At 39.3% G+C, this 23391-nt stretch overlaps 2 protein-coding genes across 9 annotated transcripts in view; one reads left to right on the top strand and one right to left on the bottom strand.

The window, feature by feature from the left end:
• Nucleotides 1-917: 917 nt before the first annotated feature.
• LOC149818997 (protein LYK5-like) lies at nucleotides 918-2096 on the bottom strand. The gene has a single exon (XM_089986320.1). It carries the CDS (start codon nucleotides 2094-2096, stop codon nucleotides 918-920), a length of 1179 nt encoding a protein of 392 aa, XP_089842446.1.
• Nucleotides 2097-10127: 8031 nt separating this feature from the next.
• Nucleotides 10128-23391, top strand: part of LOC149818996 (uncharacterized) — a 54926-nt gene continuing 41662 nt past the window's right edge. For 5 of the 8 annotated variants that reach the window (XM_089984442.1, XM_089984446.1, XM_089984445.1 and 2 more), the window contains exon 1: nucleotides 10328-10836. The gene's annotated coding sequence lies outside the window, so the exon portion shown is untranslated. Of the gene's footprint in view, nucleotides 10248-10327; nucleotides 10837-23391 lie in introns of those variants that run through there. The other 3 variants (XM_089984438.1, XM_089984439.1, XM_089984441.1) reach the window with 3 other exon arrangements.

The following is a 23391-nucleotide window of genomic DNA, read 5'->3' as shown; positions in this document are numbered from 1 at the left end:
TTGTATCTTCCAGAACATTTATTTCATAAATAATCCTAAGTCCCTTTAAAAACCATAATTACGCGTATTTTTTGTTCAGTCAAAACTCATATATGTGATATTTGTACTTTATTTATAAAAGAACATGTATTAGTTTAAACATTTTTTTATGTTTAGATGTGTTTTTAGCTCCATGAAAAAATTTAAGATATATATACCAAAAACTTGATTAACTAAAAATTAAGATTTCTTGTTAAATTGATTCGATCCAAAGCATATTTTTTAGTAAATAAGTAATAACACACACATCTACATGTTTGGATTATTAAAGAAACTCATGCTGGGAGATACACATTTCTCTCTCTCTCTCTCTCTTTCTCTCTCTCTCTCTCTCTCTGTATATATATATATATATTGGGTTGGCCAAGCATATAAAAATTTAGGAAGCTGTTTTTGTTATTTATATTTATATCCAGAATCGATTTAAACATTACATATTCACAAAAACGACATAGATCATGTGCTTCCTAGTGCTAACCATCTCTAGTTCTCTACTCTATTCAGAGGGTAGGCTCTTGGTGGTGGCAAAAGAACGCCGGCAGGTGTGGTGATGCTATATTATTAAAAACAAATAATAATAATAATAATAATAAAATAACAAACCATGAAGCCCAGAGAGAGAGAGAGAGAGAGAGAGAAGTCATCCTCAGGGAAGGTGAATTTCTCCCTGTACGGATCCTACATTTTCTGTATTCCCCATTACTTTATATTCCAAAACCTCTCCATTGTTGACAAAAAGAAAAGAATGCTTCATTCAATCCCCAAAAAATTCCAACATGAATTTCCAACTCCCAACAAATTCCATCAACAAATTAGAAGGAAACAAAATCAAATTATCAACATGAAATATAAAACAAGCAAATTCACCGGAACGCGATCTACCTGGGACCCGTGGTGACGGAGAAATCCACCGGCGCCTTCATCTTCTCTTCCCACGCCCTGGACTTCCGCAGCCAATCCGAAATCTTGGCCGCCGCCTGGCGCATGTCCGGCCGTTGATCGGGGTCCACGTGTACGCAATCGAGCGCCAGACGCGTCACCCGCTCGGCGACGTCCATCGGGTAGGAATCCCCCAGCCTCCGGTCGATCCACCGCCGGATCCGGCCCTCCTCCTGCCGCTCAACCGCCTTGGTCGCGCCGTCGACCACCGAGACCCTGACGTAGTCCTTCCCTTCGTGGTCAAACCGGTACTTCACCGGCTCCTCGCCGGAGAGGAGCTCGAGGAGGACCACCCCGAAGGAGTAGACGTCGCTCTTCTGGCTGAGGGCGCCGGACTCCAGGTACTCCGGCGCCATGTAGCCCTTGGTCCCGTTGATCCTCTTCGGGCTTCGGGCGGCCTCCGGCGTCGCCTCGCCGGAGAGCTCGGCCGTGCCGAAATGCGCGATCTTGGCCGAGAGAGAGGGGTCGGCGACGATGATTCCGGTGCTCTTGATGCGGCCGTGGACTCGGCTCTCGCCCGTGTAGTGGTGGATGTACTCGAGTCCCTGGGCCACGTCGGACGCCACCTGCATCCGCGAGGCAAAAGTCCTGAGCAGGGTGAAGCTAGGGTTTCGAGGGTTCCGGAGGCAGTCGGCGAGGCTGGAGCCGCGGACGAACTCGTAGACGAGGTAGATCTGCCCGCCGGAGACGGAGGCGCCAAGGAGCTTGACGACGTTGCCGTGGTGCGCGGCGCTGATCGACCGGAACCGGCGCCGGAACTCGTCGATGGAGGAGTGGTGGAACTGGCGGCGGACGACGACGGCATCGCGGCCGCGGACGGAGCAATGCCAGGAGGGGGATCGGCCGATGGTCTTGGCAAGGAAGTTGTTGGTGGCGCGGCAGATCTCGGGGAAGGAGTAGATTTGGGAATTCTCCGGGAGGGACTCGCGGAGGCTGGCGAGCGACTGCCTGCTGGAGGAGGATGCCCTCGAGTCGTCTCGGTTGCTCGAATCGGTGGTGGTGGTGGTGGTGAGGCCGGCACTCCGGCTGGAAGAGGGGGCGTGGCCGGAGAGCCTCGACGACGATCTGGTCGGCGGTCTGATCGGCGGCACGGCGTCCTTCTCCTTCGTCCTACACATGGAAGAGCGGTGGAAACCGCAGAATCGACGATCTCGTGACGAGGAATGAGCGGTGGAACCCGCAGAATCGACGATCTCGTGACGAGAAATTGGTTGTGCTGCTGGGGAGCAGAGGAGGAGGAGCAGCAAATTATCACGTCCAGAAAAAACAGAGAAAAGAGAGAGAGAGGAAGCAGATCAGGTCATGCTCTTTTTTGCTCATCCCAACATCGTGGCCGTCCGTTTTGTATTTTGAAAAGTCAAAAAGTCAATGAAACAGTTATATGCTACGTGGCATTCATCCAAAATGCAAACAGACGGCCATTGTTCAGCATGGACCTGATAGAAAGCGGATCAGGTCATGCTGAACATGAGCGTTTTTGCTCATGCTGACATCATGGCCATCGGATTTGCATTTTAAAAAGCTCAAAAGACAACAAAACCACGTGGCATTCATCCAAAATGCAAACAGACGGCCACGATGTCCGCATGAGCAAAAACGCTCATGTTCAGCGTGACCTGATCTGCGCCCGACCCGATATGTTTGCGAGTGTTCACACGTCTAGTGCTAGTCCGACCCTATTACGTGATGCAGAGTAAGGATCCAGGGAGCGGCTGTGCCATAGTCAATAGCCAGCATTTTATGTGGGGCCTGTACTGTGACAGTGGTTCGCCCATGCAATGCTGACGGCTATGACACTTAACCGCTCCCATCGAGGTCTCTTCAAACATGTGTAAGGTTAGTTTCGTGAAACCGACCCACCCAAAAATACATATCATTTATACCTCTGATTATCAAATGATATCAACAAAACATAAGTAATGCCACTATTTACCACTTTTCACCTGAAAATCCTTTCATATGTTTGAAAGTGAGAAAGACTTGGGAAAAGCGATACAAAGTTGAAATTTGTACCGTTTTTTTTTTTACCTTTCTAAACTAGAGAATTTTTTCATGAGAGTCTTTTATTTTTTTAAGTACACTTTTTTATAAGAAACTTTTGAAAATTCATACGATTTTTTCAGATCCTTCTAAACAAGATAACAAGAGTTTTTTCTAAAAAATACATTTTTTTGATAGGAAACATTCTTTGAGGAGGGGTGAAGGTGTAACACCTCTAAAAAATCCGGGTCATTTTTTTTATAAAGGATTTCTTTTTTAATAGATTCAACACAACGGAGGACATACTTTCAAAGGTTTTATTTAAAACCCATTGGAAAAATAAATGCATTCATAACTCAAATCTCATTGCTAAGCTAAATTTCAAAACATTTATCTATATATCATTTTCAAGCTTTTATACAAAAATGTGAACTATAACTATTGTTTACAAACTTCTCAAATAAAATGACATCATAGTTTCAAAATACAAGGGTTTATAAAACGCATACCCAAATATACAAATAGTCAAAAAATGAAGGTCCTCAAAATAGAAGAGTCTCTGAATCAAACTCTCTAGAGGAGCCTGAGGTCCTCAACATCCATCTCCAATGACACATGCCTTCCCGCGATGCTCAATACAAGTTCAAACTCAAGTCCCTATGGGATCTGACTCGACTTCACCTCTAACTAAGAGGGAGAACAACACACATGCATATCCTAAATGCATGAACATATTTTATTATTCTTTTATTAATCCTTCTCTTTTTGCTCTCTACATGTTGCAATTACTTCTTTTGATATTAATTAATTGTCTCTACCATAGTACCATTGTCGAAGCCGCTATAGACTCACCCTTCTACATGAGGGTGTATTTTCAAGCACTTGTATTTTTTATCTTTTATTAACCCCATGATCACATAGTTTCACCAGCACCAAGAGTCCATAACCCTTTGTCAAGGTGATCTTTTCTTTGAAAAAATTATAATGCGCTACCGCTAGCGTACGTAGCTACGACATTCTTCAATGAGTCCTTGTCCCTTAAGTCACCGTGGTTGTGGACTAATCCACCCTCAGTGACCAAGACAGAGTCCAAACCTACCGTCAGTAAAAGAGAATCCATCGACAACTGAGCATCCCACAGGGTTAGTGCTAACTCGCTCCACTAGCCGAGTTATTTTAAAGGTCACTCAAGGTGACAGGTCATCCCATATTTTAGGGTGTAACCTCTTATCTCAGTGTAACTTGGTCTATCTTTAATTAATATGCATTATTAATTCAATTCGCATAGTACCTCTTAAGTACACAAGGCCTTGCCCAACAAGTTACATTTATTTCTCAACTTATGAGATCATTAATCACTTTGTGCAAACTTTGAGTTGCACACCTGCAGTCATCATCGTGCTGCAATCAACATCATGTTCTTCTAAGCCCTATTGGCCTCCACAATAAGCTCACACTTTGGAAATTTTCATTTCTCAAGGCCTAAAACACAATATAGGTTCTGAATTTCAGTTCTGAACAATCTCATGAAATGACATATATATGCACATAACTATATGTCATATGTGGTCAACTAATATATGACAACTTTAAATACATTGGCATATGAAGGATTGTATCTCAATAGATGAATTCTACATAAATTTTCATTATAAGGGATACATATTGATGCAGAGCACGTCCCAGATCCAGCAGGAAACAGGAGTTGTCTCGGGTCCGGGACCGGACCCGAGACCCGGATCCAGATGAGGCCTTTAAAGCCCCTCTAGGGTTTTGTGCGCAGGCAGAGAAGATTGATATCAGCAGCCATCTTTTGCATTTTGTTCTTTCCTTTACAGCATTTGGTTTCTTTTCACATTGTTTTCGTTTAATTTTTACGTTTAGCAACTCGTCATTCTTTCTTTCCTAGTTATTGTTATCGTATTTGTTTCTATTAAAGTTCTGATTCATTGTTTCAAAGATCTCTATTGAGATAAAAGACAAATTAAAAAAAATAGTTCCTGCTATTGTATTTTGAGGGTTATCATCTGTGCCTTTTTTTTCTTCCCTGCTTATAGCACGACGTGGGTCGAGCTTTCAGTTCAGCCCACAGCACTCGAGAAAGTCGACGTCCCCCTGCATCAAATGGTATCAGAGCCCAGGTTCTCCTTTGTCATCAGCGATATGGTTCAGGAGGCGAAGAGCGATCCGACGAATGGAAACAATCAAAAGGATGCCGACAGCGAAGGTCCAATGCTGTGTATATTGGGAAGGATGACCAGATAAATCATGGGCATCTCAAAACGACCGGATGGGATGGAGGCCCGACTAGTCGCTCTCAAAACACAGGGAGAGGGGCATGCAGCGTCAACCCAAAAGCAAGGAGCAAATCAGGGTCGCCAGTCGATTCACGTTCAGCCTGTCCAAGACGAAGTTCCAACGTCGGCTCTCCCTCCCTATTCTGAGTTGCCTCCTCCGCTCTAGGCAAACCAAAGGAACCACGCAGGTACACTGCCTCCCTTAAGTGTCTCCCTTTCTCTGCAGCAAGCCCTTACAACTGCACCACCGATCGGATCTGCTCTGCAGGACCCTAGCTTCACGCTGGGTCCTGCCGAAAGTCCAGGCCCGTGGCTGCGAGCTGCTGTAACGGTCCCATGTGGTGGGTTGTGCCAGCAGGGTCCCAGCTTCGCGCTGGGCCTGGCTGTCGATCGAGGCGCTGCGACATGACCCGGGAAGGCAAAAATTTTCGAGGATCCTGCGTATGGAAGTGAGAAGACAACAACCCATGGGAACTCTATCGTTGCGGAAATGGGTCAGCCGATGCACCCTCAGCCTGCCCGATTCACCACCACACCTTCAGTTCTTCCTCCCTATTCTGATCAGAGTCCTCCGCTCCAGTCGAATCAAGGATCCACCGCAGATCATAGTGGGAAGCTTGAGTGCTTATTTGTGCTAGCAAGGATAGGACAACAATTTACCATATGCTTTCGTGCTGAAAGTCCTGCTTCAGTGGATGGTCTACCTCTTTGGAAGTTTGAAGATATAGTAGAGACCCTCCCAACCAAAGATCCTAGTCTTGCATTCACTGGCCAGAAGGTTGTCCAGGTGGAAGAGCCAAAGCCTCTTGTTGATCTCATTTTAATCTCTTTCGGGCCTGCATTTGTTGGTGAAATATTCTTTGTCTCTGTGTTTGTGATTGCTAAAGGACATATGGTCTGCTCTGGGGAGCTGAAGATAAACCTTGTAGACACCAAAGGGGGCATACTTGCAACCAGAGACATTGAATCTTTCTCTTTAGAAAATCATGACGTGCAGCTTCTTAGTGTTTCAGCATCAACTGAAGAAAACGGTTCCCAACCAAATGTCGAAAATATTAGAAAAATTCAGGAGTCTTTTGGGTTGCTTTTTGTGCCATTCTTGAATATGGGTGAATCATGGTCCTGCAGGTTAGACATCAAGTGGCAGAGACCAAAGTTGGTGATGTTGTATGCTTCACTGGGGTACTCCCCTAATAGCTGGGAAACCATGGCTCAAAAAGTTCACATACAGAAGGAGCTCACCTTCCCTCATGATCATGTGCATGGAGACCATAAGACAACAAATCCACGAGCGGGAGTAGGGGAACCCTTGGGGACGGGCCCGGACCCAAGAGGGTTCAGACCCGATACGCTCGTAGGCGCACGCAGCGACACAACATCCTGAGGTAGAGGAAAGTCACACGAGGATTTTGGATGAATTAAATAAAGTATAAGGATTCTGAGATAGAATAATTGATATTTCATACATGCATACATATTAAGCAATATAATTTGTGATTGCCTATTTGGTATTTTCTCGTTCTTACTTTTCTAAATTATATGCTTGATGTATTCTATATGGGTAGGCTCATTTCTACAACGATTCTTATTATTGTGTTTCTGCACTTGCTTGTTGTTGTGATTGCACTATAGATGCTTTGTTTGTTATTACGTGTTGGATCTTGTTGTCGCACTCAGGCAAACCTCGTAGGGTGTGTAGGTGTGCATACCATATTTCATGCCTTTTGAAAAGGTGTGAAATCATGTACAAGCACTAAAAGCTCGAGAGGATGTGCTTCCTTGTGCAAGACTGACTTCTCGAGAACAAATTTCTGCTTATAAAGCTTGTGATCAATTTATGCGTTGCTAGATGCAACTATTTGTACTCTGAGTTACTCGGAAGGAATGATTGGATCCACAACGATCTCAATACCTGCTTAAGATTTTTTGTGTTCATAGTGTTTGAGCATGCCAAGTATATTACTGCTTTTAAGTTATACGAAACACTGTGTGGGGTCATCCTTCGAGAAACCCATAACCTGCTATTGTAGTCGTACCTTGAGTCAGGTACAATATATATATATTATGATAAGTAGTATATGAGGTCATTGAACACCTCAAAGTGTGCAATCAACTATTGAAATAAGTGAAAATACTGATGTTCACCTTCATAGGCCAAATGCTCAAAGAGCAATGCATATCATGTATGAAATAAATAAATTTCAATATATTAAATGTTTCTCTCTCATCATAGTCATACCTTTAGGTAGGTACAACCATACTTTTGGACAAATATGTCACATTGGTGTTATGATGTTTGGATGATGAGGTTGTGGCAACCTCGAAGCGTGCACATGACACAATGTTGAGATCACATAAATAGTGACAACTTGCCTTCACATGCAAGATGCTTGAGTGAGTTTAACAGACTAGAGCATGTAGAATGGGACGACGGTTAAGAAACCTCTGTCGTGCTCATTCGACCTTCACAGTTCATCAAGAGAGATGATGGATGGTACAAAAACTCTGATGGATAGGTTGTTAACAACCACCCCACGAGCAAAAGACTCAGCTTCCTCAGTCATCAGAGTTAGGGGAATTGAGATTTCCATAAATTATCCTAGGTGGTAACTCCTAGGTACTTCTGTAGAAGTTGAATGCATCCACGAGCCACGAATGCTTTTGGGGATTTACTCTCTTGGTCACTGATCGTCTCCTTAAGTGCAGACTGAGTCAGTCATCCGGGTTAATGAAAAATCGGGTTAATGAAAAACACTTGACATAATAAACCCCCAGACCAGTCTCAGCTGTTTCTACGTTTCGCGTATATGCGTACCCACAAACCAGTTAATATCAGAACTTAAAGAATATCACATTTACAATAGTTGTAGATGATTGAGATTCATACTACTTACAATGTTGTTTATATCTTGTGAAGAATATCTCTTTCAGGGCAGTAGATCTTTGCATATGTTGCACCTGCTAGAATATATTACATATTGTACTTATTGCTTTCAATGAAATAAATTGCTTATTTCATGAATGTCCTACTTTATTTTATTTCATACTGTCTATTCATGCACCTACTGGTTTGTTATGAACTGACCCATATCATGGGCAAGTGATGAGTAGAACTTACAAACGACCGATGACGCAATGCAACATGGGTCAAGATTTTTTCTTCTTTCTGCTGGTGTCTTGACTCTGAGTTTTGAGTTTTCTTTAAATTTTTGGATTGTGGAAAATAATGCTTATCATTTTGTAATAAACTGAAAATTTTATTAATAAGTTATGGTTTTGTTTTGCACTTACTCTAAGTAACAGTTTTATTGATGATGATGATTTTATAGCTAACGTGCTTATAAATTGTTAACTTGTGTTCTTTTCTAAATTGCTTCCGCTGTCGATTTTAAAAGTAAAAACTCTTATCTTTGAAAGGTTTTTCGTTAATGTTTTTGAAATCACAAGTTAAAATTTTTGAGCGTTACAAATTCGTTGTTGAATCAATTTATGTGGTTCTTGCTTACTGCTATCAAGACTGAGGTTTTGGGATGAATCTACCAATGAGCAAGGCCGTAACTTGGAGGGACAACTAAAACAAGCCTTTACCCATCTGTTGTAGGATCCTTGTAGTAGAAGTGGGTTTTAGCTATTTCATGTGTGGCAACAAGCGTCATCAGTCATCAATCATCTAATTTTTCATATAGAATCAACCTCCTCCTACCATGGCAAAAAGAGTTGGAACAATACGCAGGTAAAAAGCGCTAGACTTACAGGGCCCTTTATTTGAGGCAGTTTTTTTTTTTGATAAATTAATAAAAAAGGCACAAAGTTTGCACATCAATAAAAAAAAAGGCATCTATATTTTGAAAACTTGAAAAATACAGCTAAAAAATATTATGGTTAATGAAAAGGTCCAAGAGTTTATTACTGTCAAATTTGCTGTTAAACTTTATGTGAAATTACCATTTTAGCCTCAATATAATATTTTCAAAAAATACATCTAAAAAGGAATCATGTAAGAAGAGCTAGACTTATAGGGTCCTTTATCTGAGGTAGTTTTTTTTGTTGAGAAATTAATAAAAAAGGCACATAAGGTTTTCACATCAATTAAAAAAGACATCTAAGTTTTGAAAAACTCAAAAAATACACCTAAAAAAATATTCTGGTTAATTAAAAAGGTCCAAAAGTTTGTTAGCGTCAAATTTGCTGTTAAAGGTGATGTGGAATTACCATTTTAGCCTTAATATCATATTTTCAAAAAAATGCACCTAAGAAGGAAGGAAGGAGGCTTTGAAGGGTTAACTAGTAAATGAGCTTTCTTAACTCTTCTTTGGTAAAGGGATAGCCTAACTTAAATGTATGGGAGTTTGTTTTTTATTGACGGTGCACAAATTTAATGTCTTTTTTATTTTTTTCTAAACTTAGTTGCGTTTTTTTATTAATGCCTAAACTTTAGGAGCGTTTTTTGTTTTTAATTTCCCCCTTTTTTCTTAGGGGGTGGGATATCGGGGAAAACCACTTGGCTGATTAAGATAAGAGTTGTGTCTTAAACACAATGACATTTGGATGTGTCCTCAAAAAAGGAAACCCAGTGGGTTTTGGCCGGCGATAGTTTTGAATATTGACCATATTCTCGTGATTTTACAAACGCCTGCAAAAAATACGAATACTTTTAGTTGTGATTTTAACGGTCAAAATATGACGATATTTTCAAAGGTTAGCATCCAGGATTTCAAACACCAAAAAAATTTCCCTGCAAAACACAACCAACACCGCCTCTACGCCACGGCGTTACGATGACATCACCCCGCCACAACGGCAACAGAGAATCCCGTTCCCCAAACGGGTCCACGTGTCCGTAGGACGGACTTCAGTATAAGATTTTTGGCCCGCGACTTTGTTACGCACTTGGCGTCCGCTGCCAAGCCGAAAAAAGCCTTTGCTTTCCTTCTTGGCTAAGATTCGGTTCTCTCTCAACGTCCCGTCGTTGAACTTTTCGGAACTCTTCAGGTGAGAAGATATCTTCGGATTCTTGCAATTTTTGGGTTCTCTTTACTTAGTCTTAACTGTACCAGCTGTCATTCTTTTGCGCTGTTCCTTTCTTCTTTCCTTTCCCTATTTTTCTTGTAGTTTCGCTTTCCTCTCTTGTTCTTGTTTTTTAGGGTTTTGCAGGAATGAACAGATGTAGTAAATGACGAATTGTGGTCTTCTGGATTATGGTTCTGGCGTTCGATCTTTTTCTTTGTTTTTGTTCTTAGTTTCGAAATTTGAGTTCTAATTGTGAATTCCTGTCATTGTCTTCACTGTCTTTTGGTTTGTTCTTTGAATTTTTGTTTTTGCTTTTCTTTATTGGTAATTTCTTGGTCGTTCGTTTTCGAGTTTGTTTGTTTGCCTTTTTTTTTGCTTGTTGTGTCATTGAGTGATTTCTACTATGCATGCAGTTGCGACACGTTCTCTCTTTCCGTTCTCTTAGCTCCGGAAGTTAGTGTTGAGATCATAGTCACAAATATCAGCCTCGGCTATATCTCTGCAAGGCAATTTCTCGTGATTGCTGTTTATTTGTTTGTTTTGAACAGTTTATCATTGAGAAGTATGAGGGGTAGGCACTATACCAGCGGTATTGTTGAGATATGCGAGATCTTATAGCTGTAGAATGCCATCAATCTGCTGTTTATTTGCCTTCTTTGTGCACCACCATGGTTACTGTGACTACCTTTGCTGCTATTATTCCTTTGCTATTGCTATTTTTGCTGCTAATTGCTGCTGTAGGCACAATACTTTTTTGGAAAGGGTGAGAAAGTTGGTGGTGTCAACAATAGGGGAGATTCCCAAGGCATAATTTTTAGTTATGGGAGTCGTATGAATTATGTTAGGATGTTGTATACGTTTGTTTACACCAACAATATGCCTGATATGGAAAGTGGTAGCTGGATGCTGCGAGTCATGATTTAGAGGAAATATAAGGAATGCAACGGAATGAAGTTAGCAAGATTTAACTTGTGCTTGGATTCAGAAAATTAGATGGAATTGAGGTTTTGGATTCCTGGGTTTGGAATTGACCATAATTTGATTCTTGTGTTTGGATTTTGATAGGGAATAAGAAAAATTCCATTCTCACCAAAAAACTACCTACCTACCTATATATATAATTTATGTATGTATTTTATACACCATGTTTTAGCCATCATGATCTCTTCCATTTAAGTTCATGAATAATACTTGTGTGATGGATGAATAACACTGATGTGATTGCTCGTGCAAATAAACACACCTGCACATGTTGACACACCTATACACTTACATGTACCTTTTCATAACTTGCATTCAAACACTATTAATGTTGGAAATTAACATTAGTGTCAGTTGGGTACAAAGTGTTGGATATACGAAGCTTTGAAAAATTGGATACCCAAAAACAACTCTCTCTTATTAAACATAACAAAAACAATCATTGTCTAGTTTCTAAAATCAAAACGAGAGAAAAGAGGGAGGGAAAGAGGTGTGACAAGAGACAAGGGAGAAAGAGGTGAGGTACAAATAAAAGAGAGGGGAGGTTGTCAACCCTTGACTAGAAGATCAAGTGTTTTCATGACATGAGAGAGAGAGAGAGAGAGAGAGAGAGAGAGAGAGAGAGAGAGCACGGTGTGTAGTTATCATGCATCCAGTAACCAGAGAGAGAGAGAGAGAGAGAGAGAGAGAGAGAGAGAGAGAGAGAGAGAGAGAGAGAGAGAGAGAGCACAATGTGGAGTTATCATGCATCCAGTAACCAAGAATGCAGTGTAGTATGAAGACCTTTAAGTGCCTGGGCAATCTGGTGGTTGGTTGACCAAAAGATATATTGATTGTAGATCCCTTGGTGGTTTGAAGGAGGAAATATTTGCGGAAGTATGGGCTACACAACTAGTTTTGCTCTTCCAAACTATGAGGTTGCATGCATTCCTTAAGATAAGCTTAATTGCCAATCGGCAAGATGGAGTTGGCCAGTCGGTAGTTCGAAGTTTAACTAGTATGCCATTCATGAAAATGCACTTCTAAAGCTAATGAGGGTGCTCAAAAGAATGTTGGAGTTTCATCTAAAATCCCTTCCTTACCTCAACAAATCTCTACCCATGCTGCAAGATGATGGTCAAGATGATGTTTCACGAGCCTTGCAAGAAAGGCTATAAGGACTATGTTTTTAATTTTGATGAAAAGTGGAGTTTTGAGCATATATACAAAATTCTACATTTATACATTATAGAGGATGAAGAAGAATATGCATGTGAAAGGTTGTTAGAGTATATGCCAAAAATCTCCCACCATGCCTTGACTGGTGTAGCATGTCTTAGAACTATGCGAGTTGCTAGCAAGCTTAAAGTTTTTTCGGTCACTATCTTCATTGATACCAGGTCTACACAACTTTATGTGCAGGAAACAATGCAAAGAATGGGGTGTGAGGTATTGAAGTCTATGTATTATGTTGTTTTACGTTAAGTAATGTAAGATCCCTTTGTATTAGGACCTAATGTATATAACCTAATATTTGGGGGTAATTTAGGAAGTTCATTAATTTCATTTGTTTGTATACAAGGGGGGTCGACCCCTTCATTAGGAACTTTATTGAATGCAAGCTCACGATAACTTGTGTGCTTCACTCTCGTCTTCTCCTTTGTGCCTCATGTGAAATACCTTAACCTTAGACCAGATTTGAGTTTTAACAGTGTATTAGAGCCTGAGAATCAACTCAAGAAGGATTAAAGAAGGAAGAGTTGGAGCTGGTGTTCATTCTTACAACAACCTCCAACAACAATATTAAGTGTTGCACGAAGACAATAAGCTTCTTTATTAATAGAATGAAAATGAAGAACATGACTCTTACACTGAAGACAATTAGAACATTTTTTATCATTGACACTTAAACTTAGACTTGACTTGAGAATGAGACGACTTTAAACAAGCTTTTTAATAAAACGACTACTACAATGACCTAGACGACCATGCCAAACATTCGACTTAATACATTCAGAAAGACTAAAAACACTCTCGGGAGAAACTGAAGAAGATGATGATGTGAGATTCAAGGTGGAATCAACAGGTTGAACATGGGTGAAAGGATTCTCTTGGAACACGTATATATTTCCTTATCGTTTTCCTTCAGCGAACGTTTTCTTCGTGTGAAGGTCCTTGACACGAAAAAAAAAAGGAGTAAATTCAACTGAAGCATTAATGTCATCTAAAAGCTTAGAGACTGAAACAATATTTTTCTTAATATTGGGAGCATGAATGACATTTGAAAGAGCAAGAGAATAGCTGGACATAGGGATGACAAAGTTTTCAATATGAGAAATATAGTGATGAGACCCATCTCCAGTGACTATACTATTTCTACCAACGTAAGGAATAAGGTGTAGGAGCTTACCAGCATCACCAGTAACATGAGTAGCTACTTTGGAATCAACATACCAAGTGACTTGATCGTTCTGTTTCAGATTCAATTCAGCCAAGACAGATAATAACAACTCTTGACTTCTCCACTATCCTTCAATTTATCTGTTCCCTTTCTTGTCTCTGATTGCTTTCCTCTATTTTGAGGATTAAACCAACAATTAGCTTTGATGTGCCCCTTTTTGTTACATAGAAAGCAGGTGGGTATTGTCCTTTGCCTCTGCAAATTAGGAGGAATATTGGGTGTAGGCAATATTCCACGAGCTCCTTGTCCGTTCCTCTTTTGACCTCCCCTTTCTTGAGGTTCATACCTGCCACGTCCTCGACCATAAGTAACTCTTGTGGCAAGAACATCTTGTGCTCCAATGTGAGTGTGAGTATCTTGAGAGAATCCTTTCAAAATCATCTCATACTGTAAGAGTTTAGCACGATGATCTTCAAATGTAGGTAAGTCTGGCAAACACAATAAGGAAGTAACCATCATGATAATCGGGTCTCAGTCCGCTCAAAGTTTGTTGCATCATATCTTTGTCATTGACCGCACAACCCACGATGGCCAACTGATCTATAATAGTCTTCATTTTGTTTAAGTACTCCATGATAGTCATAGAATTCTTTCTCAGCATTTGAAACTCTTTTTTTAAAAATCGAACTCTAGCCTGAGAAACTTGAGAATATGTCTGAACAAGTCGGTGCCATAACTGCATGGCTGAGCAGTCATCTGGGATTGCCACAAGCACCTCCCGTGACAGAGTGAAAGTGATGTAGGTAACCAAAGACTGATCTCGCTTCATCCAGGATATGTACTCTGGATTTCTAACAAAGGTAATATAAGTGTCACCCTCCCCATTCTTTCCTTCTTATGATATGAATTATGGAGGAATAAGAACATAGCCATCCAGATGTCCAGAAAGATCCTGATTTCTTATGAATGGGATGATTTATCTCTTCCAGGTAAGGAAATTAGAATTATTTAGTTTCTCGGATACGAGTTGATTAAGGAAGTTGGAAGAAAGGCCAGATTGAGAAGAAGAAAATGAATCCATAGTCGATTGAAGGCGAAAACAAGATAGAATTAGAAACAAGAGAGAAGCAAAACATGGAGTAAAAGACCAGAAGGTTCGCTTTAGATCCAACAAATAAAATTCAGAAGTAGAATTTAGAACTGATATTTTAGTTTTAGAGAATTCGGCTGCTTTTTTTTTTAATAAATATCTGCAGACCCGAGATAGAAACCTAGACTATGCAGTAAACTGCTCTGAATGAAGATCAACTAATAAGAAACACGTTATTTGAATGTAATGTGTTTTTCTTTTCGAAAAATGCAAAGAAGAGAAGAAAATGAATTCAAGAAGATGTAAAATAATTCAGAGATAATATTAGCTAATAAAAAAAACAGATATGATATTTTATTCAGGTCTGATTTGACGTTAATCTAAAGAAAATAGCAGAGGAACAAGATGGACGTGATATCAGCTTATGAAATCACACAAAAGAGCAAATTGGATCTTGCGTGATTATGTAAAAAAAAAAGTTGGGTGAGATAACGTCCAACAGTATGAAAGGAAGAACAAGAAAGATAAAGGGGGAGAGGAAAAATCCAAGATTCAGATTTTAGAAATAGGAAGACACGTTGGCTTAAATGGATTAAAAAGAATAAAAAAAATAGAAGAATAGGTAAGATCTGATTGATTGATACCTTAGAAGAAAACGCTGGTGAGGCTCATAAGAGGGATATGATCTTTGGAATTGGATCTTCAGCTTTGATACCATGTTAGAAAATGGTATTCTACCATTCAATCACAAGAAGAGGCATAAAAAGGAGAGAGAGACGCTGGAGGCTGCAAAAAAACCCAATTAGGGTGCAGTTTTGGCTTTTCATTATGTATACAACAACAACAACAACAACTACGCCTTCATCCCAAAACAATTGGGGTCAGCGATATGAACCAAAAAAGAAATTCATTTTGGGTCTTCCACATGAATCCTTTTCCTCCAATCATTTCTATCCAACGCCATGTCCTCGGTGAGGTTCAAAGCATTCATATCCTTTCCTATCATCTCCATCCAAGTCTTCCTAGGCCTACCCTGACCTCTTTTAACTAATATATTTTCCCATTTCTCCAACCTTCTAACTGGAGCATCATTAGGCCTTCGCCGAATATGTCCAAACCACCGTAAACGATTCTCTCACATCTTATTTTCAATGGGTGCAACACCTACCTTCTTACGTATCTCTTCGTTCCGAATCTTATCTTTTATTGTATTTCCACACATCCATCTAAGCATCCGCATCTCAGCTACACTCATTTTTTGAATATGATGTCTCTTGGCAGCCCAACATTCCGTACCATATAGTAAAGCGGGTCTAATAGTCGTCCTATAAAACTTTCCCTTCAACCGCAATGGCATTCTACGATCGCACAGCACTCCAGTAGCACTTTTCCATTTCATCCACCCAACCTTTATCCTATGATTTACATCTCCATCAATTTCTCCATACTTTTGAATGATGGATCCCAAATATTTGAAATAATCATTCACCGGTATATCTTGCTCACCAAGCTTCACTACACTCCCATCACTACTTCGTTGCTTACTAAACCGACATTCCATATATTTAGTCTTACTACTCAACTTAAAACCTCTAGCTTCCAATGTCTGTCTCCATAATTCTAACTTAGCATTAACCCCAGCTCTAGACTCATCAATCAAAACAATATCATCAGCAAACAACATACACTACGGTACATTTTCTTGAATTGATCTCGTAAGCTCATCCATCACTATCGCAAATAGGAAAGGGCTTAAAGCAGATCCTTGATGTAACCCAACCGTTATCGAAAAATTGGTTGTCACCCCTCCACAAGTGCGGACATTGGTTACTACTCCTTCATACATATCTTTAATTATACTAATGTACTTGAGAGAAACACCTTTCTTCATCATTGTCCACCAGAGAACGTCCCTAGGTACTCTATCGTATGCCTTCTCTAAATCAATAAAAACCATATGCAAATCTTTGTTCCTCTCTCTATATCTTTCAATAAGTTGTCTAAGAAGATGTATAGCTTCCATAGTTGATCTTCCAGGCATAAAACCAAATTGATTCTCCGATATCATGACAACCTTCCTCAACCTAGACTCAATCACCCTCTCCCAAAGTTTCATAGTATGACTCATGAGTTTTATACCACGATAGTTTGTGCAATCTTGTATATCACCCTTATTCTTATATAAAGGCACCAAAGTACTCTTCCTCCACTCATTAGGCATCTTATTTGTTCGCCAAATCAAGTTAAAAAGATTTGTCAACCATTCTAAACCTTTCTCTCCCAAGCATTTCCAAGCCTCGATAGGTATACCATCTGGGCCAACTGCCCTTCTTGATTTCATTTTCTTCAAAGCCTCTGCAATTTCTTTCTTTTGAATCTTGCGCATGAAGTCACGATTTATCTCATGAAAAGGAATGGAGAAGTCTCCAAGATCTTGAGCATGACTATCATTAAATAGCTTATCAAAATAATCTTTCCATCTCTCCTTAATCTCCTCATCTTTGACTAAAACCCTTTGCGTTTCATCTTTGATACATCTAACCATACCCAAATCCTTCGATTTCCTATCTCTCATCTTTGCAAGCCTATAAATATCCTTCTCGCCTTCTTTGGTATCCAACTTGTCATAAACCTCCTTATATACCTTAGCCCTCGCGTTTCGAACAACTTTTTTAGCTTCTTTCTTTGCTATCATATACTTCTCCAAATTCTCATTATCACGACTCTTACTTAGATTTCTATAACACTCTCTTTTAACCTTAATAGCTAATTTGACATCCTCGTTCCACCATGATGTATCCTTACCTAGTGGTGCACCGCCTTTAGACTCACCCAATACCTCCTTAGCTACTTTTCTCATACCACCCGCTATCTTATTCCACATTGATTCTGAATCCTCCTCGAGACACCAATCAACTTCCTTAACTACCTGCTCTACAAACATTCCTTGTTTAGCTCATTTCAGTGCCCACCACTTAATTCTAGGATCTATCCTATGTCTATCCCTTTTGCGGCATTGTCTAATTCTAAGATCTAAAATTAAGACTCTATGTTGTGTAGCTACACTTTCTCCTGGTATAACCTTACAATCGATGCAACAACCCCTATCTCTCTTTCTAAGTAGGAAAAAATCTATCTGACTCGTATTAACCCCACTTTTAAATGTTACTAGGTGAGACTCCCTCTTCCTAAACCAAGTGTTTGCTAAGATCATATCATAGGACAAACAAAAATCTAAAATCCTTTCTCCACTTTCATTTCTTTCTCCTTTACCATAGCCTCCATGGATATTCTCAAATCCATCCCTACTAATGCCTACATGTCCATTAAGGTCACCGCCGATGAAAAGCTTTTCTCCATAAGATGTCTCTTGTACTACTCCATCTAAATCTTCCCAAAATTGATGCTTAATGGAATCATCTAAACCTACTTGAGGTGCATAAACACTAATAATATTAATAATATCCGTACCTAATACTAATTTAATAAGTAAAATTCTATCACCCTTCCTACGGACCTCAACTACATTATCTATAAACTGACGACTCATAACAATCCCTACTCCATTCCTATTCCTATTTATTCCTGTATACCAAATCTTATATCCCCAAGGTTCTATCACTTTAGCTTTCTCACCTACCCATTTGGTCTCTTGAAGACATAAAATATCAATCTTTCTCCTACACATAACATCTACTAACTCTACCAACTTACCAGTTAAAGACCCTATGTTCCAAGTGGCTAACCTAATTTTATGGTCTTGGACTAACTTCTTTACCCCCACCCGTCCAACAAAGTGAGGGAACCCTTGCCTATTTGACACCACACCCGGGCGCCGGTGTGACGCGTCGCTTCTGGGCGACGACCTAGCAACCCTTGCACATTTATCACTGCCTTCGGGCCTAGAGAGTACAGCGCGTCGCTCAGTAGGGAACGCCCCAACGAAATTCTCATATTGGTTCATTTTCATAGGATATGACAAAGTTTTTATGCTGGCTGTCACAGGCCTACCGCAACCCTCCTCCTTTATCCGGGCTTGGGACCGGCAGTGTATAACTACACAGGCGGAGTTGGCTTTTCATTATGTATATGCTGATATAATTATTAGGGTACAAAAATACCTATTACACAACAAGTTAAAATTATAATGTGCCATTAATGAACATGTGCTTAAATAAAACTTGAGTTGGGTCTGGATCTGAGATCCAAACCTAGTCGTGAATGACGAGACTTCTTTTCGGCCGTGCACCCTTTCTCCAAATCGTGCAAGAGAGAGAGGGAGAGACAACAAGAGAGAGAGGAATAACAAGAGGGAGAGGGAGTTTTTAAGGGTTGCGTGAGAGGGGATTGGGGAAGAAAATGGGAAAGAGAGGTGTTGTGGGAGAGAGGTGGGTCAGTTTTCCCCCCTTTTCTCTCTCTGCTTGAATAGGGGGTTTCATGCACCCCCTTTAACCCTATTCCTTTTTTTTAAGTGTAACACATTTTTTTAGGGTTAATGTGATTCATTTTTTTTAATTGGACCATGGCATAATGTGTGCTAGTGTGATATGGATCCATGATCTAAAACATTCATGGATCCATATTAGCTATCCGGATCTATTCAATGATCCAAATCTTCTAATATTAAATTACAAGGATTCAAAACTTTCAGTATGGATCTAAATAAATTACTATGGATCCAATATAAAAATTTTAATTGGACCCTTACCGTTTTGATGTAAAATTTACATTAAGACATCGAAATTCCGATGTCAAAGACCCAAGTAAAGCATTTTGGATCAAGTATCGGATATCCAACCAAGGTTTCTAAAATTTGATATCGAAGATCCAAAAAATATCCAGGATCCAATATCAAAGATCCGAATAGGATATTAGGGATCCGATATCAAAGATCCGAACAGGATATCCAAGATCCAATATCGAAGATACTAATAGGATATTCGGGATCCAATATTGAAGATCCGAATAGGATATTTCGGGATCCAAATAAGAATAAAAAATAAAACAACGAGAGGCAACTTGTGAACATGAAATTCAAGTTTAATTAGGCGATAAAATTTTACAAGTGTTACATCTCTTCTAGTGACCTCCTTTACATCTTCAAATTATTCTCCTCTACAAAATATGAAAGTACATCGTAGTTTCTCAAGTCTCATGTGGGAAGGTTGTTTACTCGCGTTATTCTTTGTGCTTTGAATATTTTCTTCCCTATTGTATTCACTTGGCTGTTTCTCACGAAACTTCTGTTTTCTTAACTTAGTCCTTTTTTCCCTGAAGCCTGAATTAAGACTTGGAAATAATCTTTCATTTGTCTATGTTATTTTTCTTTAAAATCTGAAAATAAGTAGCTACGATTATTGAAAGGATTGAAGTAAGGTCAAAAGTAAAAATCATCAAACTATATAAGATGAGATAAGCTCAAGGAAAATCATTGAACTATATAAGATCAGATAATCTCATGTTATTTTTTTTCATCGATTGCTGCTATTCTTCGAAGTGTGAAATTGTCTACGAAGAGACAATACGCATACAAGCATAAATACTTTAAAAAAGAAGTGCACGAAAGCACTCTCACAACACTTGAACAAAATACGCAAAAAGCGTATAAATAATAAACATGCAATAATGCATGTATTTCATAAAATGGAAGCAAATACTTAGACTCTCAAGCTTAGGAAATACAAAGGGGGAACACCCCTATTTATACAAGAACTAAGAGGTGCAAAAAGGGGGCTCCAAAGGAGTCGTTGGAGAGCCCCCAACGACTCTATTTGGGGACCCCCAATGCACCTTTAATAAAAAAAGAAAAATAAAAAATAAAAAAATAAAAGGAATTACAAAAGGAAAATAAAAAAGAAAAGTACAATATATTCCAAATGGAATATGCACAAGATTACAATAATACCCTTTTTGGGTAAGAAATAAAAAAAGGTATATAAATATATATTTTTATATATATAGAGGTACATATACATATATTATATGTATATATATCTCTAAATATATAAATATATATATTTATATTTACAACTAGGTTTTTCGGAGATACATTTTAACACCCCCCTCAAACTTACGGTGTGATAACCACAAGTTTGTCAAGAAGGAAATGAAATCTGGGCGAACATGGAGCTTTTGTGAAGAAGTCTGCAAGTTGATACTTAGACGTCACGTATGGTAGATCAATGACCTTCTTCAAGTATTCTTCTCTGACATAATGGCAGTCCATCTCTATATGCTTTGTTCGCTCGTGAAAGGTGTGGTTCTTGGCAATATAGATTGCACTTTTATTGTCACAACATAACTTTGTTGGTTCTCTGATAAACACTCCCATATCTTCTAAAAGGCGTCGAATCCATACAATTTCCATGGTGGTAGATGCCATGGCCCTATATTCGGCTTCAGTGGATGATAGTGAGACCTTCTGTTGCTTCTTACATCGCCATGAGATCAAAGACTCACCTAAGAAAACACAAAAGCCAGTGGTGGAGTGACGGTTACTAGGGTCACCTCCTCAATCTGAGTCAGTATAAGCAAGCAATTTCAATTCCGAAGAAGAAGATAAAAATACTCCCTTATTCACAGTCCCCTTCAAATATCTGATGATGCGTAACACAACACTCATATGAACGGTTGTAGGAGCGTGCTGGAACTGACTGGCGATGTGAATAGCATGTGACAAGTCGGGTCGAGTAATGCTAAGGTACATTAAAGAGCCTACCAACTGCCTGTAATGTGTAGGATCGGTTAGGGGAACACCATCGTCAATCTTCATTTTTGATCCCACGACTTCAGGAGTTTCACATACTTTGTCATTAGAAATTCCTGATCTGTCAATAATCTCACAAGCAAGTTTAGACTAAGATAGAAAATAACCACGTTGCGAATAGGCAACCTCAATTCCAAGAAAATATGTTAGAAAACCCAAGTCTAACATCTCAAATTTTGAAGTCAAGACATACTTAATACCCTTGACTCCTTGAACATCATCACCTGCAATTAACATGTCATCAACATAGAGTAATAGAATCACAATTCCTGCATTAGATCTTCTAGTAAATAGAGCAGTGTCAGTATAACATGAGGAAAAACCATTTTCCAGCATTACTCTGGTAAACCTGTCATACCAGGCTTTGGGGGCCTGTTTCAAACCATAGAGGGCCTTACGAAGACGAAAAACTTTATCTTTAGGAATCTTCATGCCTGGTGGAGCATCCATATACACTTTTTCGTTAAGATCACCATTTAAAAAAGCATTTTTCACGTCCATTTGAAAAATGTTTCAATTTTTAATAGATGCAATAGTAATACGACATCTGACTGTAACCATTCGGGCTACAAGAGCAAAAGTTTCTTCATAATCAATTCCATACTCTTGCCCATACCCTTTTGCAACTAAGCGAGCTTTATACCTTTCCAGGGATCCGTCGCTCTTAGTTTTAACCTTAAAAACCCATCGACAACTTATAGTTTTCTTTCCTATGGGTAGAGTTTGGAAATCCCAAGTTCCAGCCATTTTAAGAGCATTAAGTTCATTTTGCATGGCTTCTTGCCATTCTATACATTTTTTAGCTTCTTCAAAATTCCTTGGCTCAAAGTAAGAGTGAATGGCACTAAGACAAGCCCTATACCGGGGTGAAAAGGAATCAAAAGAGATAAAACGAGTTGGAGGTCTCCTATTCCTCTCAGATATTCGGTGATCGATAGCAGGAACAAGCTCACTATATTGGTCAATGGCACTTCTAAAGGTGTCTTGGTTTCTACGTGAGTAGGTTATGGGATCACTTGAAATCCGGTTTTCGTGTTCATTGAGTGAATTATGTTCTTTAACATCACCATCATTATCCTCATCATGGTTTGATGATACATCATCATCACTAGATATATCATCATTACTAGTTAATAAGTCAAAAATGAATGAGTAGTCAAAATGTTCTTGTTGAGAAACATTTTTTTCAAATCCACTTTCATTTTCTAAAAACGTTACATTTGTAGAAACATATAACTTATCATCTCGAAGATCATAGCAACGAAACCCTTTTTGAGTTTCGGAATACCCAAGAAAGGCGCATGGGATAGCCTTGGGAGAGAGCTTGTCATTTTTATCCGTAAGTATAAAGCACTTACACCCAAAAACTCGTAACCTATTATAATCAGGTTCAATCTTGTATAAGATCTCAAAGGGGGATATTTTCCCTAATATCCTAGATGGTAAACGATTTATCAGATAAACAAAAGCAAGAGCTGCTTCAGCCCAAAAATTTTTAGGAATGTTTTGGGAAATAAGAAGGGTCCTAGTGGTCTCAATGATGTGCCTGTGTTTTCTTTCGGCCAACCCATTCTGTTGGGGGTTTTTAGGACAAGACCTTTGGTGAATAATTCCGTGATCTTCAAGATATACTTTAAATTGGTTGGAGAGATATTCTCCTCCAGAATCACTTCTAAAAATCTTTATATTACTGTTGAATTGATTCTTGATCATTGAATGAAATGTTTTAAAACACGTAAAAACTTCATGTTTGAACTTAAGAAAATAGATCCATGGATATCTGGAGAAATCATCCACAAAAATGACATAATAAGAAAAACCTCCTTTTGAAACATCAGGTGCGGGTCCCCAAACATCGGAATGAACAATTTCGAAGGTTTTAGATGAGAACATAATTCTTTGCTCAAAG

Source organism: Nuphar pumila, chromosome 13, assembly GCF_984573655.1.
Source record: "Nuphar pumila chromosome 13, dmNupPumi1.hap1.1, whole genome shotgun sequence".
Lineage (NCBI taxonomy): Eukaryota > Viridiplantae > Streptophyta > Magnoliopsida > Nymphaeales > Nymphaeaceae > Nuphar > Nuphar pumila.
The sequence above is the reverse complement of the archived record's forward strand: the minus strand, read 5'-3'. Positions and strand labels throughout refer to the sequence as shown.